At 42.5% G+C, this 18440-nt stretch overlaps 2 protein-coding genes across 3 annotated transcripts in view; one reads left to right on the top strand and one right to left on the bottom strand.

Moving 5' to 3' along the window:
* LOC309347847 (sodium-dependent neutral amino acid transporter B(0)AT3-like) lies at positions 1-18395 on the top strand. The gene is made up of 13 exons (XM_081872718.1): positions 1-461; positions 3950-4090; positions 4871-5008; positions 6889-7070; positions 7447-7557; positions 8673-8785; positions 10679-10807; positions 11169-11319; positions 13424-13628; positions 14350-14509; positions 15953-16109; positions 17785-17962; positions 18206-18395. The coding sequence occupies exons 1-13, from the start codon at positions 23-25 to the stop codon at positions 18226-18228; spliced, it is 2127 nt and encodes a 708-aa protein (XP_081728844.1). The 5' UTR covers positions 1-22; the 3' UTR covers positions 18229-18395.
* Positions 16136-18440, bottom strand: part of TERT (telomerase reverse transcriptase) — a gene marked incomplete at its 5' end in the record, with an annotated part of 57134 nt that continues 54829 nt past the window's right edge. For both annotated transcript variants that reach the window (XR_014159043.1, XR_014159044.1), the window contains one exon: positions 16136-17162. The remainder of the gene's footprint in view (positions 17163-18440) is intronic.

Raw genomic sequence — 18440 nt, forward strand, 5'->3', positions numbered from 1 at the left:
CGTTGAAGTACATAAAGCAAAGATGGCAACTGATGAACCTGAAGGGGGCGTTGAAGAGGATAAAGTAAAGAAAGCAACTGATGAACCTGAAGGCGGCGTTGAAGAGGATAAAGTAAAGAAGGCAACTGATGAACCTGAAGGCGGCGTTGAAGAGTCTAAGGTAAAGAAGGCATCTGATGAACCTGAAGGCGGCGTTGAAGAGTATAAAGTAAAGATGGCAACTGATGAACCTGAAGGCGGTGTTGAAGAGTATCAATTAAAGCCTGCAACTGATGAACCTGAAGGTGGCGTTGAAGAGTATACAGTAAAGATGGAAACTGATGAATCTGAAGGCAGCGATGAAGAGTACATAAGGCCCAAGTGGGATAGTAAATTCCAGTACCTTTTAAGCTGTGCTGGATTTGTTGTGGGTCTTGGAAATGTGTGGCGTTTTCCATACTTGTGCCAAACCTATGGAGGAGGTAAGAGAAAACCCACCTTTTAATTGATTAGTTGCATGATTGTTCAGACTAAACTATGACAAGCTCCTCTTGTTCTAAATAATATGTGTTTGGGGTGTGCCACACCCCTCTAATCTCTGGATCCAGCAACTGTTAAAATTTAATCAGTGCTTTTAATTCTTGGAATAGCCAGGCTAGCCTCCCAGTGAGGTGTTAGCCTGGGTTGTGAGCCATTAAGGGAGATTAAGGGGCTCTATGTGAGATGGCAAAAAAAGCCAGAGGTGGGAACAAAGGTGGCCTAAAATGGCTCTGCAGAGGCAGCTGTAAAGGTACTTAAATGTTGCGACTCTCCACCTGATGGCCTCATCTGTGGCAGATGACAGCTAGAAGAAGGAGACTATCACAGGTTCTGTAAAAGGGAGGGGTCCTTTTTTATTTTTGGTTTGAGAAATTCATTGCTAAATAAAATAAAAAATAATGCCATTTACATCCTGCTCTTCCTTCTGATTGACAGATGGCTATGTACCCAGAGCAAAACAACAAGACAGAGAAATTGGGAAAGATATGTCCCTAATTTTTCTGTTAACTTCGAAATTTGTCTGGCAGGGGAAAAGGCCAAGGATAAAAATGAAGATACTAGTAGATAAGAAAGAAAGAGGAGGTTTTGATTTACCAGACCTGACTTTATATTATGAAGCTTCGTGCTTGGTATGGTTAAAAGATTGGCTGACTTTAGAAAATACTGACCTATTAGATCTAGAGTGCCATGACAATAGATACGGCTGGCATTTGTACCTATGGTACAACAAAGTAAAGGTACATAAAGGTTTTCTAAACCATGTGATCAGGAAATCTTTATATGAAGTATGGGATCGGAATAAAAACCTCCTGGAAAGAAAGACACCGTGGTGGATATCACCAATTGAGGTGCTGACAACAAAAAAAGTAAACATGGAAGGGGAAAGAGTAACATATGAGGATATTACTAGGAAAACAGACCAAGGGATAAAGCTCAAACCATATGACCAAATTGAAAAGATGTTAACAGGGTGGCTGCAATACCACCAGATCAGTGACTTATTAAAGGAAGATAAAAAGAGAAATGGGTTCAAAGATAAAAAATCGAAATTCCAAATCGAGTTAATAGACTGTAAAGATAAAATTTTATCAAGAATGTATAGTCTATTGCTAGAATGGTATACAAAAGACGAAGAAGTAAAGGAATCAATGATAAAATGGGCAATTGATATTGGGCATAACATTGAATTGGATGTGTGGAAAAGATTATGAAGGAGGGTTTGAGATTTACAGGATGTATGGCTTTAAAGGAAAACTTGCTAAAAATGATGTATAGATGGCCTTTGACGCCAGTAAAATTAGCTAAAATGTATAGGAAAAAAGCAAGGAAATGTTGGAAATGTAAAAAGGCAGATGGCGACTATTTCCATATGTGGTGGACCTGCGATAAGGTAAAAAAAATTTGGGAATCAATTTATAATGAACTCAAAAAAATATTTAGATATACTTTCCCCAAAAGACCGGAAGCGTGTCTATTAGGCTTAATAGGAACAGAAATTAAAATAGAAGATCAAAATTTGTTCATGTATGCTACAGCTGCCGTGAGGACCCTTCTGGCCCAAAGATGGAAAGTACAAGATATACCAACTATCCAGGAGTGGCAGGCGAAGTTGACAGAATATGCAGAACTTGCCAAACTGTCAGGGAGGATCCGGGACCAGGGAGATCAAAGATACCAAAATAACTGGAGTAAATTTATTGAATATTTAAAGAAGAATTGTAAAGAGGTCAAGACACTAGCAGGATTGACATAATACCTCCAATGTATAATAGTACTAATATGAGAATGATGTGCATGATGGAAAGAGGATAAATATACCAGTTGTGGGGAGGGAGGGGGGTCGCGACTCGGCAGAGTCAAAGGGAATGTATGGTGCTATTACAATTTGTTGGAAAAGAATATATAAGGAAAACAATAAAAATTCACTTGGCAAAAAATAAACAAAAAAAACTTCAATGCCTCACTGCAACTCTGATTTGCACGCAGTGTTTAATAGTATTACTGAATGACTTACAACCCAAGCTTTAAGTCTTGTTGGAATTGTTATCTATTGTTACCGATTGATTTGGTTTCACTGCAGGGATTTAGTGTCTGAGTTATTTACTTTCTCTGACTAAACGGACATGGATTTTTATTTTTATTTAAATGCTATTGGCAAGAAACATGAAAAACAAATAGTCTTGCTTCTAGGCAACTGTGACAATAAGAGTTCTTTAAATGTTTCTGTGCTTTGACTCTGATAAATTATTTTAAAATGTGTATTATTCCTTGCTGAAAAATGAAGAGATTAGAAACAAGCTACTTTGTCCAAGAGCAACTTCTTTTGCAGCATCATTCCTGGTTGTAACTTTTTGCCAATCTCTTCTTCTTCTCAAGGAAAGCAGATAATTTACACCTGAGAACGTAGACCAAGGGAGCTATGAACACCTGAGTTGATTCTAGCTGATTTCCCTCAAAGTTGATTCTCCCCCCCACCCTACATTCCAGAATTTAAAAAACAAAAACAAAAACAAAAAAAACCCAAGCTAAAATGTAAGTGCAAAAACAGCAGCAAGGAACTCTCAATCAATGAAGCAGCATTCTTTCATTACTTTCACCTTCTACATCTCTCACTGCAGGTCTAATTTATGCAGGTTAATCCCCACCAATTAGATGCACTTTCAATGCATGCCACAGTAAAAAAACACAAAACCCCCTCTAACAATTAGTTGTATATTATTGCCTTTTTGCACAGACCCTAAGCGGAAGGACATGATTAGCTCACTCCACAACACCTCCCTGCCCCTCATATTGTTTGCATGGGGGCGGGGCAGTCCTGATTTGAATCTGATATCAACATCACAGCTTCCCCAATGGAGGAAGTTAATGATCATTAGCTGTAGAACCCTTGTTCCTTCGTGGAAAAATTCTCAAGAGCCACAACTGGGTGCCATAGCAGTTAAGGTTTTCTTACACCCAGTTTATCACCATATGGGGAAAAAATCCTCTCTCAATCAACTGTTACAGCTTTTTTGCTTTACTTAATAATTATTTTATGTACAACATACTTACCTAACAGATGCTGCTGGTATAAAGATAATGCTAGTAGAAAGTTAGAGGTGGAGGAGGGCATGAGCAGTGGCATAGTGTGTGGGGCCAAGGGGTAGAATTCTGAGGGAACACAACCAGGCACCCCCCCCAGGCATTGGCTTCCCCACTCTGGTGAAGGATGCAAAGCAGTCCAGGCCCATGGAGCACAGGGAGGGGACAAGGGGCATCCTCAGTGTGGCCTGGCTTGGCCAGACATGCCCCTGCAGGCAGCTGGCACAGCAAGGCCCCACTTGGATGGAGATGTGCTCCGTCAGTGTCAAGGGCTTGCCTACACTGGGTGCCAGCAACCCACGCTATGCCACTGTTATGAGCTAACTGTGCTTGGAAATTGTGTTTCTAGGAGCATTCCTGATTCCATACATCATCGCATTTCTGTTGGAAGGCACCCCTATATTTTTTCTTGAATTAGCTGTAGGGCAACGCATGAAAAAAGACAACATTGAAGTCTGGTGGCACATCTCACCTTACCTGGGAGGACTGGGTAGGTTTCTGCAACTGTCTTTACTTGTGACTATACAATCTTCTCATCATTGCTCCTTCCTGGAGGCTGTAATAGCAAACCTGTTAGCAGTAGGGTAAGAGATAAATGACCCCTGGACAGTTAAGTCCAGTCAATGGCGACTATGGGGTTGCAGTGCTCATCTCGCTTTCAGGCTGAGGGAGCCAGTGTTTGTCCTCAAACAGCTTTCTGGGTCATGTGGCCAGCAGGACTAAACTGCTTCTGGCGCAACAGAACACTGTGACAGAAACCAGAGTACACAGAAACGCCGTTTACCTTCCCGCCACAGTGATAACTATTTATCTACTTGCACTGGCATGCTTTTGAACTGCTACGTTGGCAGGAGCAGGGACAGAGCAGCGGGAGCTCACCCCGTCTTAGGGATTTGAACCGCTGACCTTCTGATCGGCAAGCCCAAGAGGCTCAGTGGTTTAGACCACAGCGCTACCCGCATCCCAGTAGTAGTAAACTCAGGCAGTTGCATGCCTATCTGTGTGGAAGATAAACAGAGCCACTCAGGGGCAACCTGTGTGATTTCACCACCTGAGGCAAAATGGGAATTGCCTCCCCCCCCGCCCCACTGCTTAGTTTGTTAGCACCAACGTTTAATTCACAGAGCAATATTGTTTTCCAGACTGCCAGAGTTCAGGTAGTAATTGGATTTGATCTTTCCATTGTGTGAATCAGACTCTTGCAATATGTATGTTAAAAAGCAATTTTCTTCGTTCATGCCATATCTGAGTGTGCTTGTATATTCCACAGGTTACTCTTCTGTGATAGTGTGCTTCCTAGTAGTTCTCTATTACAATATGCTTTTGGCCTGGATTTTGTGGTATTTTATAAACTCTTTCCGAAACCCATTACCTTGGAGTTCCTGCCCAACAGATACCAGCAAACCCGGTGAGTTCCCAAGTCTCTTGCTGCTTTCTGTTATTAGTATCTGCTTTTCTATGTATCCTTCAATCACTGCATTAAATTGTTTGTCCAACTCTGCCGAAGTCAGCAACTGTCAGACCCAGGTGTGTTCTTGCCATGCCTGTTTTGGCCCTAGTCACAGATTGGGATAAGCAAGGTCTAGACACAAAGCCCTACAGGTGCCCATTTTTCTGTGTAGGCTATGCACGTATTATCAGCTGTGTCTGTGTGTCAGGTTGCATTTGTGCACACCAGAGACGGGATGGGGATGTTTGCACCCAATGTGCATTACGTGCTTCATTTCCCCTCCCACTTGCAATCCTCCCAATGGTTCATGGTTCAATGGTTCATGGTGCTATCATCAGTGCATACGCTGTTACACACCTCAGCTGAACTGTACATCAAATGTGGCTTAAGTATTCTTTTTGGGTTGCAGCTGGTTTGATGGAAAACACACACAATAGCAACATTTATCAAAAATCTCCAGGCTAGCTCTACATCTTTGGTAATGTCTCTGGATTCAAAATCCACCATTGGGAGCGCACTAGAGCAAGAGTAAATGGTAATGTGTACAAAGCTTGGATGCAATTCTTCTCTTCTCCTCTTGCATAAAAAGCACAGATGAGAAGGGGGGGTTAGCTCCCCCTCCTACCCAGATGCACTGCACTTTAAATTGACCTCTCTCCCCCCCCCCCAGCCCTGCTCTTCAGAGCAAGACTTACCTAGTTAGGCTGTGTCCTCATGAACATGTGTCTGCAGTTGCATCCTGTGAACATACACCCCAAATCTTACAGCTCCAGAAGGACAGAATTACAGAGAAAGCAGCACTTGTAAGTTGTACCAAAAGGGAATAGGATATGAACTGAAAGAAGCACTTGGTAATGCAGCAGAGGTAGAATAATAATAATAATAATATTTTTATTTATACCCTGCCCATCTGAAAGAAGCAGCAGTAAGTTCATGTTTAAGGCATAGCTTAGCTGTGTAGATGGGGCCAATAGCTTAAAGCAGGTGTGGTGGATCTTCGCAGCCTGACTCCCTCCTTTGGCAATCTTTACAAAACTTTAGTTTATGGTTGCCATCAATTTTGATTTTAATTAATTTTTTTATAATGTTTTTATAATGTTGTACTGTTTTAGTGTTGTTAGCCGCCCTGAGCCCGGCTTTGGCTGGGGAGGGCGGGATATAAATAAAATTTATTATTATTATTATTATTCACGCCCTCCAGCTCTTACTGCACTACAGCTCCCACGATCCTGGGCCATAGGCCATGCTTGCTAGGACTGATGGGAGGTGTAGTTCAACAACAGCTGGAGGTCCAAAGGTTCCCCACTCCTGGCTAGTTTACTAGTTATGCCAAAGCAAGAGCTTCCTGTGCAGAGAGAACTGATGCCTGAAGAAAGGCCCCATTCCTGCCCCTTCCCCTTGAATAGCTTCCATGAATAGCTTTGAGAGGATGAGACACATATCCATTCACCTGGGGCTGTGCCTGGTTGCATCCCTAACCCAAATATATGTAGGGCTGGAGAGTTTTGTTCCAGGCTTGGTCTGGAAGAGCTGAGGTGAAGCATCTCCTCTTGATGTCATTCTTTTGGAAAGCCCTGTTTGTCAGTCAAGAGGAGGCTATTCCCCAAACTAAACAATACCTCATTCTAGAACTCCAGAGGAGAGGGGTTTATGGTAGGTTCACATTTTCCTTAAAAACAAAACAAAACATGGAGTGGAGTTTTTAGAATGCAGTATACCATCTGCACGCTCAATTGGTGAAGAATGGGACAACTGCATATTCCTGACCGTCAGGATCCTTTCTGACTCTTCTACGATTCCATCTGTTTTGATAATGCCTTCTGTGCTTGTTATTTCAGAACTTATTGAAGAATGTAACAAAAGCACACCTACCAATTATTTCTGGTATAGATACACTTTAAACATAAGCACGGATATTACAAACAGTGGTACGCTTCAGTGGTGGCTGGTTTTATGTTTGGCAGCCTGCTGGTTACTTGTGTTCATTTGTACAGTACGAGGAATTGAATCGACTGGAAAGGTGAGCAGGGATTATTACCAGACACCTGTATTTCACTGACCTGGTCCTTACTGAGGTGGTAAAGCCATCTTTGGACTGCACCATGTGAGACAGAAGGCAGCTCACATGAACGAATGTTCTATCATATTTTTTAAAAGGCACCTGCCCATTAAAAACTAATGCGTCTGCGAGGAGGCTAGGTTAGAATCCATATGCAGGAGGGGTTTTTTTTTTTGCATGTGTTTGATCATCTTATTACCTGCCTACAGTCAGAAATGGTACAGTCCAGACAGAAAATAGAATATTATCTATCTTAAGTGCTCGTATATTTCATGGTGTTGCCTTCACCTGTTCCTGACACTCACTTTTTTCTTCTCTGCTTTGTTCTTCCTCTTAGGCAATATATGTTACAACTACATTTCCTTACCTAATTCTAGCATTATTCCTAATTTATGGACTGACTCTCCCAGGAGCCATTCACGGATTACTCTACTTCATGACTCCTAATGCAAGTATTTATTCAATTGATCCTTGGTGTTCCAGATGATGTACAGAAAATCTGACTTGGTCTTTTAGAGGTGGCTTTGAAATAATAATAATAATAATAATAATAATAATAATAATAATAATAATAATAATAATAATAATAATAATAATTTATTTATACCCTGCCCATCTGGCTGACTTTCCCTAGCCACTCTGCAATACAGCATTAAATATAAAAAACTTCCCTAAACAGGGCTGCCTTCAGATGTCTTTTAAAGAGAAGATAGCTGCTTATTTCCTTCACATCTGAAGGAAGGGCATTCCACAGGGCAGGCGTCACTATCAAAAAGGTCCTCTGTCTGGTTTCCTGTAACCTCACTTCTCGCAATGAGGGAACCGCCAGAAGGCCCTCGGTGCTGGATCTCAGTGTCTGGGCTGAACTTTCCTTCATGCTGCTTCTTTGTTTACCACTTAATACTAGTTGGGATCCACACATATTCTGGCAATTGTACTTTGTTAACTCCCTCTGGAATCTATGAAGAACAGAAACTTGTGTAAAAAGTGCCCTTTTCTAAAATTCACGAATATAGGCAACCCTGGGTCAAATCTTATTTTTCGGAAGACAGGGCAGAACTACACTTCATTGTGCAAGCATGGGGTGTCCCAGTTCTGCATTTGACTTGTAATGCTGGGGCGAATGCAGAGATGGAGAGATGCATTTGCAGAGGAAGCCAGTGGGTAGGTACTTAATCCTCCCTATGCCCACCAATTCTTCCCTACAAATGCTCCCCTGGGCTGCTTCTTGTTTCTCCGTCTGGCAGGGTCCAAGACTGGAAGATGCGCAAGTGAAGGTAAAAGCACTCTAGTGAGCATTTGTAAGGGACTATCGCCAAACATGGAAAGAGTTAAGCGCTCTCTCCTACACACTGATTCTCCCCCTCCAACAAGCCCCCAGCGGGCAGTTTGTGAAACACTTGTTTGCCAGTATAATGCATTGTTCTGTTCTGAATTGGTTGAATTCAGAAAACACACTAATTTTCCACTGCTTGTCAGGAAGGCCTGTATCAGTGAAATATACACAGGAATTATGAGACTAATAATGCTTTTAGCCCTGATATCTCCCTGTCTCTCTCACAGCTCAAGAAGATCAACAATCCACGTGCCTGGCTTGATGCAGCCACCCAGATTTTTTCCTCTCTTTCTTTAGGATGTGGGGGACTCATAGCATATTCAAGCTACAACCCGTCAAAGTAGGTATAATCTTGAAGTTTTGGTAGCTTTTGCTCACAATGTGGAGAGGAGTTGTTTGACGCAGTCAAATTGACTTCTATGAGATAGCGCCTCAGTGATCTCTGGAGACAAGACTCAATTCATTCAGCCCACACTGGAGCCCAGGAAAAGCGGTTCGCTCTGTTCACTTGATGTTTCCCTGTGTGAATCCCAAAGATGCCCTTTATTGTTCTTTCTACAATGTCAGATTTGTGCAGATTCTCCAGTACACAGGCTGTCGCATACAAACAGCAGCAGGTTGCATACGCACGTCTGCCTGTGAAGATCTTCACATCATCTGCAGGAAGGATGGGAGTGAGTGTGGAAGTAGGAATAGTTCAGCTAGGTTTGAGATGCAGTACTTTTTTTTTTTAAAGATATTTATTAAAATTTTCAAAAAAGAAAAAAAGAAAAAATCCAGAAAAGATAAAAAAGGAAAAAAAGAAAAAAAAAACCGAATTAAAAACACTCAACGTTTACAATCCCTATTTTCAATAACCTATTTCCGCGACTTCCCCTCGCCTCCCCTTCTTGTATTCCATTTCCAAATGTTAGTTCAACAAGTTCTTATCCCCAATTTTTAACCTTAATTCATTATTATATTTAATTCATTTTATATATGAAATTTTAACTTATATACATCAGTCTTTATACTTAAAACCTTTTTCTAAGGTCGACCCAATTTCCCTTCCACGAATTCCCCATTTTTATACTAATAACAAAATGAGATGCAGTACTTTATGATTAATGAGTCCCACTCAAGTCAGCTACAGAGCCCTGAACTTGAGACTCAGCAGCCACCCCCTCGTTGGAAATAACTCACACAAGGATACGGATATTAGGTTTATGTTATTGGGCAAATTTTGGCCACAACTTTATTGAAATTAAAGAATGTGAGCGGTATTGACTTAGGCATAGATTGGACCTGACTATATCTGACTCCTGCCCATTGTGCAGGAAGTCCAGTAAGGGTAAGCCACCGGTAGGGGGAGCCCTGTCGATGCGAACCAATTCAAGCTCTCCCTGGTATTCCGGTCAGGGTCGTGTCAAGGCCTTAGCCCCCCCCAACTGGGCTTCAGACTAGATCAACATCCCCGGGTTCCTTTAATGGAATACCCTTAAGCATGGAGGGGCAGGTGATGGCCACACCTCCCCTCCCCCCCCCGCAAGGTCAAACAATGCCTAACCGCATCCCTAACAAAGTTGTGACGATTGCTACGAAGTAGGCGAAAACCAAGTGGCCAGTGCCAATTTACCAAGTGGAAAAATTCCTACCAGGACCCTCAGACAACCAAGGCAACCAACCGAAGTCCATAGCAAGGCCATAGTCTAACCTGCAAAATAGGGAGGGAGGGCGGGTGATTGAGGAAGCGAGCCAAAGAGGAAGTCCTCTGGCTCGCTCCTCCATTTAAACGGCCCTGGCCACGCCCACTGGCCAGCAAGTTGGCTGGCCGGGCTCTGACGTGGCCGGGATCCCCCAGGCAACGGGGGACAAATCCCCCGCCCCCAGTGGGGAGTAGGTGGCCATGTGGTCCACCGCAATTCCTCCCCACTGGGAAGTGGAGCGGATTTATGATTAATGAGCTGCAGAGCCCTGACTTGAGAGTTTTTATTTTTGATCAGAAGGCAAGTGACTGAGGTGGCTGCATATTCTCAATATAGCTTTACTCCATAAAGTTCCTGTGAGTATAAAACAGCATCATGCCATCTGTCTACTATTGCTATTTTTTACTGTTCTGGGATTGAAAATATTCAGTGAAGAGTAGATTACAAGTACTTCAAATAAAATAATAAATGTATAACATTAGAAGTTACAGACTTGGTGCTGGCCTTTGTAACATTTAATCGGGTTGTTATGTACTTGTTTTTCCTAGTAATGACTGTGAACTGGATGCTGTCATGATAGCAGGAATAAACTCTTTGACTTCTTTGTTTGCGTCAATCCCAGTTTTTTCAATTCTGGGGTTCAAAGCAACAATGGCCTATGAAGAATGCTTGGAAAGGTGAGCCATTCAAGTTTCACAGTTATGAACCAATTTAAGGTGTTGGTCCAAGCCCTCTGTTCACAATTTGTTTTGTTTTTCATTGTCTAAAATTTAGTGTCATTTCTCCCCCCACCCTTTAAACCAGTTTAGGGGACCCCAGAGGGCAGTATTAAAATAGGATTGTAGCATAGAACACAAAGTATACAATCCTGCATGTTCCATGTGCATATGCATTAATTCAGGTATACAGGCAACTTGCTTTTTGTGTGGGGATTGCGTTCTGCCCCTGGCCTGCCCCTATTTGAAGCAAATTGCTGTTGTTTTTCTTAGGGACTGTGGCAATGCAAATAATTCGTACCATTCCTGACTTTACTGACAGAAATGTTAAATATATCACCAAGGCATTCAGGAATGAAAGCATCACTGTAGACAGCGGCGCATTTTGGCTCAGTTATTTGAATGGAACAGATATCAATAAACTTACATCTCTCAACCTGGCAAATTGTGATCTCCAATATTTCCTTGATCAGGTATCGTACTCCATTACGAAATGATCCAGTTGTAAAAGTACAGTTTGCATTGATTTTGTAGTTGCCAAAACAATGCCACTTTCTGGGGCTATTGCCACAGACATGGCATTAGTTCCTGATTGCATTCATATGCTCTTTTTCTGCCAAGGCACCTATTTTGCGGTTTTTGCCATGACAGGTAGTGCATTTAGTAGGGACCAGTGGGTGGCATAAGTGGGGCTAGGTTGCTCTCCCAGCTTTCCAACAGTGCATGTTGCCATTGCTTATGGGGAAGGACAAGACAGTGGGGAGCTTGGCGAGGGTGGCTGCTGTGGCAGAGCCAACCTGCTGCTCCTGTTGCAGCACTTGCACCATGCCAACCTCCCTGCCGCCTTGCTCCTCTCCTTCAATGCAACCTCACCTTAGAGGAAACAATGACAGACAACACTGACTGTGTCAACAGCTTTGCTATGAATGAATGGGGCTTCCTTCTCTGGTCACATTCCATGAAGGCTTCTGCAGCTTCCACTGCATTTTTCTGTAGAGTTTCTCTGCTGGACCTCTGCCATGCTGCAAGGTGGTCACAGGCCTGCCTTTTCAGCTACCATTGATGTGATGGCCCAGGCAGGAAATTCTTCCAGAAGAGCTGTGTTTAGCTCGTTGGTTTCATACAAGCTGCTGTGTCTCTGGTAAACTAGCTTGTTACTCTGCCCATATGTATGAGTGCACAGAGACCACAAGTTGTTTGTCTGGTTATCCTGGTTTTCCACCTTCACCGCATCAAGCAGTTGGTCCCTTACCTTTCCCGCCCCAACCTGGCCACAGTGATCCATGCGACGGTCATCTCCAGGCTTGAATACTGTAATTCACTCTGCGCGGGGCTGCCCTTGAAGCTGTCCCAGAAACTCCAGCGGGTACAGAATGCTGCAGCGAGGCTCCCCACGGGGTCTCTGCCATGGGAGCATAGTCACCCAGTGCTTTTCAAGCTGCACTGGCTCCCAGTGGAGTACAGGGTCAGATTTAAGGTGCTGCTTTTGACCTTTAAAGCCCTTCACAGCCTAGGACCCTCGTACCTACGGGACTGCCTCACCCGGTATGCCCCACAGAGAGTCTCAAGGTCCATAAATAACAACACCCTAGTGGTCTCTGGCCCTAAGGAAGTTAGATTGGCTTCAACCAGAGCCAGGGCCTTTTCAACTCTGGCTCCGGCCTGGTGGAACGCTCTGCCTCATGAGACCAGGGCCCTGCAGGATCTGATTTCTTTCCGCAGGGCCTGTAAAACAGAGTTGTTCCGCCTGGCCTTTGGCTTGGAGCCAATTTGATTCCCTCCCTCCCTCTCTTTCTTTTTTCTTTTCCGTCTCCTCCTGCGATGAGGCTACTTTTTAATATTTTAATGTTTCAATATTTTAATGTTGTATTTTAATTTTGTTTTTCAGTTGTAATCATTCAACTTTTTATTATTGCTTGTAAGCCGCTCTGAGCCCGGTGTTGGCTGGGGAGGGCGGGGTATAAATAAAAATTATTATTATTATTATTATTATTATTATTATTATTATTATCTCCAAAGAAACACAATCTACCATCCCCTCTACAACTATTGTTACTGGGGTGTTCCACGGCCACTTTGTCAACCACAAATACTTGCACACAGAAAATGGGGCTCAGGGTACCCACCAAAACTCTAGTCCAGCTTGAGAAGTTTCCCCTTATAGTTTTGCAGAGACAGAAACCATACCTGTGTCTGCACGTATGAGCACTAAAAGAACCACAGAAAGCAACCTGCTAGCTTATGTGGCTGCTTTTATTATTATGTTATTACCATTCCTTCACCCTTAGATCCCAGGGCAAGTGACAACAATTTAAAATGCAACACTAAAAACAGATTATAGCAACTTAATACCACTAAAACATGGTGACCCCAAAAATGCACATCTCAGGTGTCAAGGTCAAGAGGGTTTTTTGTTTTCCCCACCCAGCCCAATAAGAACTTGTCATCAGTAATGACTGTATCTTATTCCAGATGATGGCTAAATGTTGAGTAATACAACATTTTGCCTCTGCATTAGAATAAATGACATTTAGAAATCAATCTGACAGATTTTACCATTATTTGTGAATTTTGCAGAGTGTTTCTGGAACTGGCTTGGCCTTTATTGTGTTCACTGAAATCATGCTTATGATGCCTGGATCGAACACTTGGGCGATTATGTATTTTCTTATGCTGTTCAGTCTTGGTATATCTTCCATTTTTGGACTCGTTCAAAGTATCTTGACGCCTTTCACAGAATCTCCCATTGTGTCTAGATACATATACAAGGAGGCTATATGTGGTAAGGCATCTTCCTCAAATCCTTTTCTTTGCTGATAACAATGCTCAAGAGTAATATGGTGCTTTACGCGGTTCAAAGTGCTTCACCTATATTATTTCAGCAATCAAAAACAACAAGAGCTTAACATTATCTCTGTATTGCAGGTTGGGGCTGAGATAGGGTTCGTGGGCAAGACAGTATTTCGATGGGGGAATATCCTGGCTCATTTATCATTTTTATAGTTGCTACTGTTGTTTCCAGATACGTTCTTTCCAGTTTCATTAACCTCCCCAGGGAGGTTTGGCTGCCACCTTCATTATACATCTTTAGGAGCCAGGCAAAAAAAGTTCCTCTTCAACCAGATCTTGGACTAATTCTATGGCCTTTTAAATGTGTTTGTGGGAGTGGGGGTGATTGTTTCATTTTTGTTCTACTTATTTTGTGCTTTTATCCTGTATTTTTATATTGTGTACTGCCCTGATATCTCTGAAGTGCACTATATAAATTAATAAACAGTAATAACAACAATAACAATAATCTGGTGAGCAGAAACTGTACAGTCTTAATGATGCCACATTGCACCCATTAACAATTAAGGATAGGTGAGTGGCAAAACTTGGGTGTTTGGCAAGAATGGAACAGACGTGTTGGGATTGATTATAAACGCACATGTGAACACCAATGGTTAGGTTTTCTTTTATTTCATTTGTGTAAATTGACGAATGAATGTTGTTGTCTGTAGGTTTAATATGCCTTTCTGCTTTTCTGCTGGGCCTGCTTTTTGCTCTGAGATCAGGAAACTACTGGCTTGAGATGTTTGATGCCTATGCGGGGACCTTGCCTTTGCTCATCATCACTTTCTTTGAAGTGATCGGTGTTGCATTTCTTTATGGAATGAAAAGGTATGGCTATGTTTCTTCGTATATGTATCTGGATAAGCCCTTAGGTGCATAAGCAGCTCAAGGCAGATGAACACCTGAGGCTGTATTCATCACTAAGCATTTCTATTGAGAAATGAAAACACTATGGAGAAACTAGGCAATCCACCTACATATTGTGATGCAAATCAGGATTTTTTAGTGATGGAGTGCCTTGCCCCCCCCCCCCCCGGCCTGCTCTCCCACTCCCATGAAAACTAACTATTGCTTGAAGACGGTTTACAAGGTAAACTGGTGTCTAATCCGGACTGCTTCAGACTGCTTTAGTGAGTTGTGTTTCAAAACTGAATACTCATCCATGGGGGGAGCCGTTATGTTTAATATGAGGGGCATTCAGTCTGAAGAGGTACAGTCGCCAACAGCCATTGCTATTTGAAGTGGTATGGCCCAGGACCCAGATTTACCAGCACCCCTCATCATAGGGATCATGAGAACCAAGCCCATTGATATGCTGGTGAGGTGTGACACTTCCATTTCCCTCCTTTATCCTGTGAAAACAACACTCTAAGCAACAAACCTTTATTTAGTCTATTTAGTTAGAAAAGCATTTTTGTACTGCCAAATAAAACACTGGGGTGATGCACAACATAAAATACAATTACAAGCAGTACCAATAATTATGGAAGTGGCTGGCTAATCAAAACATTAAAAAGCAATGAAGGCCTGATCTTTAAGAGAGGCAGGAAAGTCAAAAGTGAGGGTGTCTGCCAGATCTCTTACTGGCCTAGGTGCAACAAGATATACCTGGTTATTGTATTTGAAGTATAATCCATGCCTCCCTGCTCAGAAATAAATTCCATTGCATACAGTGAGAATACGATCCCAGCTAAGGTTTGCAGCCTTATGCATAATTTGGGGATATACACCCCAAAATTTGCAATAGGATAAACGTTTCCTATCTGTTGTGTTTAATTCATTTGTGTAAAAGATCATTTGATTTTGGAGGGTGCATATGGCCTTCTTAACAGCCCAAGCAGCTGTCAGAGAGGATAGATCTCTATTTGAGGGAGTCCTTGATTTGAAAATCCCTCTGGTTTAAAAGATTAAGAACCCTAGGCAGGGAGAGCAGGGGCTTCAAAGTTAACACCTGGAAAGGAGATGGAACAGGCTAGCTGATCAGTCTTCCCCACTATGGAGACATGTAATACATTTCTATTTCAGTCACAGAAATCATTTCTAAATTAGCACAAAAACGTTTTACGCCAGCCTGAATCCTCTTTTGTTTGTGTTTCCCTCTTTTGAGTGATGCTTATGTAGCTGCTCTACTTGTTCCTGCTTTCATCAAGTGATGAGCAGGCATGCAGTCAGAGGAGAAACAGAAGTTTAGCTGGCTTCATTTTTTAATAAGGTTGCATGCAAGTGAATTGTCCACAGATCACTCATTAAATGTATCCATTTCATTAACAGATTCAGTGCAGATGTGAAAGATATGATAGGAAGACCACTAAAAGGCTATTGGAAGGCAACATGGCTATTTTTCTCCCCAGTGATAATGTTCCTAATTTTTTTGTCCTATGTACTAGTTGAGCCACCATCAAGCTACCATACTTGGAACCCAAATTATGTAAGTTACTTTTCTACAAATCATTTATACAAGTCATTACTAGTCTTTCCCTAATTTGCATTCATGGGGGGGGGATTGAGCTCTCACTCCAATCTTGCTGCTACTCCTGAATCTCAGTTCAACTCCTGAATTCATAAAGATGCTCTGCTTAAGCACAGAATTCCTGGGCCATCACTGATGGTTCACTAGGGCTTACAGGGGGTCCTGCAGCTAATTAACCTCACCAGATTTTTAATGCTGGATTTTTTAAGATATGCTGTAAGCCACCCAGAGTGGCCGGGGAAACCCAGTAAGATGGGCGGGGTATAAATAATAAAATTATTAAGTATAATCAACTGAGGATGCTTTATGTTGGCCTTTTTATTTAATGTCTTGCCTCTTTTGTTTCAGCCGCACATTTAATAAATGGTTTTACATTTTGATTTTATTACTCTGCTGTAAGCTGCTCTAAGAGCATTCCTGAAGAGCAACTTAAAAGCAGGTTGAATAAACAGACATCCTTTTCACACCAAGCCCAAAGATGCCATCAGTCATATACTACAGCCCACCAAGGGCTTGACAGTAATCCTGGCTCTTGACATCTAGGACACCAAGCTAAATCAGGCTTTAGAGAACCCTACATGCCTGCTGGGCTGTTTTCTTCTTTGTGGGGCACAGGAGGTGTGTGTCTGCTGTACGTGTAGTGAGCCAGCAAACTTGCGTATGTACCTATTACAAGATGGTATTGCCTGGAGAAAGACAGTTAGGGTGTGTATCCACAGTAGTGGACAGAGGAGGAATGACCACTGGGGGTGGGACGCAGAAAGGAGTGCCATAGCACACCTGTAGCAGCAAACATGCTTTTTCTGTACAGTCACAGTGGGTGCTGTAACTCTCTAATGGTTTGACTTTACCCACAAAGGCACATTCTTCCACTTTCTCCCAAGACAGATGGATGCCATGTGGTTCCTAGCTAGTCAACCATGCAAACACTGACCAGTCCCAGATCTGTTCAGCTTCATGAGTTTTCAGATGATCAGCCTTGATGATAACTGTTTGCTATCAAGTCCCAGCCTACATAAAAACAGAGATTTTACCATTTCGTGTGACAGGAGTGAGCATTCATAAAAAAATTTTTTTTTGTTAGATACAACACGCCACTAGCACAATGGGGCTTTCCCCCCCTCTCCTCCTCCCATGGCATCCCAAAATTTGCTCCAGAGCAGGCACCCCCAAACTCGACCCTCCAGATGTTTTGGGACCACTATTCCCATCATCCATGACCACTGGTCCTGTAAGCTGGGAATGATGGGAGTTGTAGTCCCAAAACATCTGGAGGGCCGAGTTTGGAGATGCCTGCTCCAGAGAGTTTGGGAAATTCCTAGAAGGTATTTAGGAGGTGCACCAGTGGATAAGAGAACATCCCATCATGTGAGGAGACATCCTTGTGCTGATGAAGCCATAGTCTTAGCCCTACACTGCATGCAACTCAGGAGTCTTCCCTTTCCCTTTTGGAACAATGCCAACCTTTGCTTAGCTCCCACTTTGAAGTACTGTATTAACAAGCTGTAATTCCTGTCTTCACTTACCTGGGAGCAATCCCCATTTAATTTGATGGGATTTGCTTCTGAGTAAACACATAGAAAATTGTGCTGTTTAGTGTGGCTTTCATGCAATACATTCATTTCTCCCAAAGGTATATTTTCCTGCAAAAGAGCCAAAAAAGTATCCTCCCTGGGCTGTCGCCATCTCTATCATGCTGGAAAGTGTACCATGTATGATGATCCCTTTCGGAGCCATTTACCAACTTTGGAGAATCGTACTGAAAAAGAAACGGCTACAAATAATACATCCCGACACCAGCACTGGTATCCTTGGTATCACCAGTAGCACCGGTAGCACTGGTATCCTTGGTATCACCAGTAGCACCGGTAGCACTGGTATCCCTGGTATCACCAGTAGCACCGGTAGCACTGGTATCCTTGGTATCACCAGTAGCACCGGTAGCACTGGTATCCCTGGTATCACCAGTAGCACCGGTAGCACTGGTATCCTTGGTATCACCAGTAGCACCGGTAGCACTGGTATCCCTGGTATCACCAGTAACACCGGTATCACTGGTATCACCAGTAGCACCTGATCTTAACTTTTGTTTCAGCGATCTGGTTACCCTTGTTTTCCCCATCCTATCCTGACCATTAAAAAACCCCACACACGTATCCTCAAATTTAAGGTATTTAATCAGTAAGAATGTAAGGATTTCTATGTAAAACAGTTTTCTCAATAAATGCATCTTTATATATAGCACTCAAGAATGTTCATAATACATAACACATAACACATAACACATAA

This window comes from Podarcis erhardii (assembly GCF_964252035.2).
Source record: "Podarcis erhardii genome assembly, chromosome: 8".
Taxonomy (NCBI): domain Eukaryota; kingdom Metazoa; phylum Chordata; class Lepidosauria; order Squamata; family Lacertidae; genus Podarcis; species Podarcis erhardii.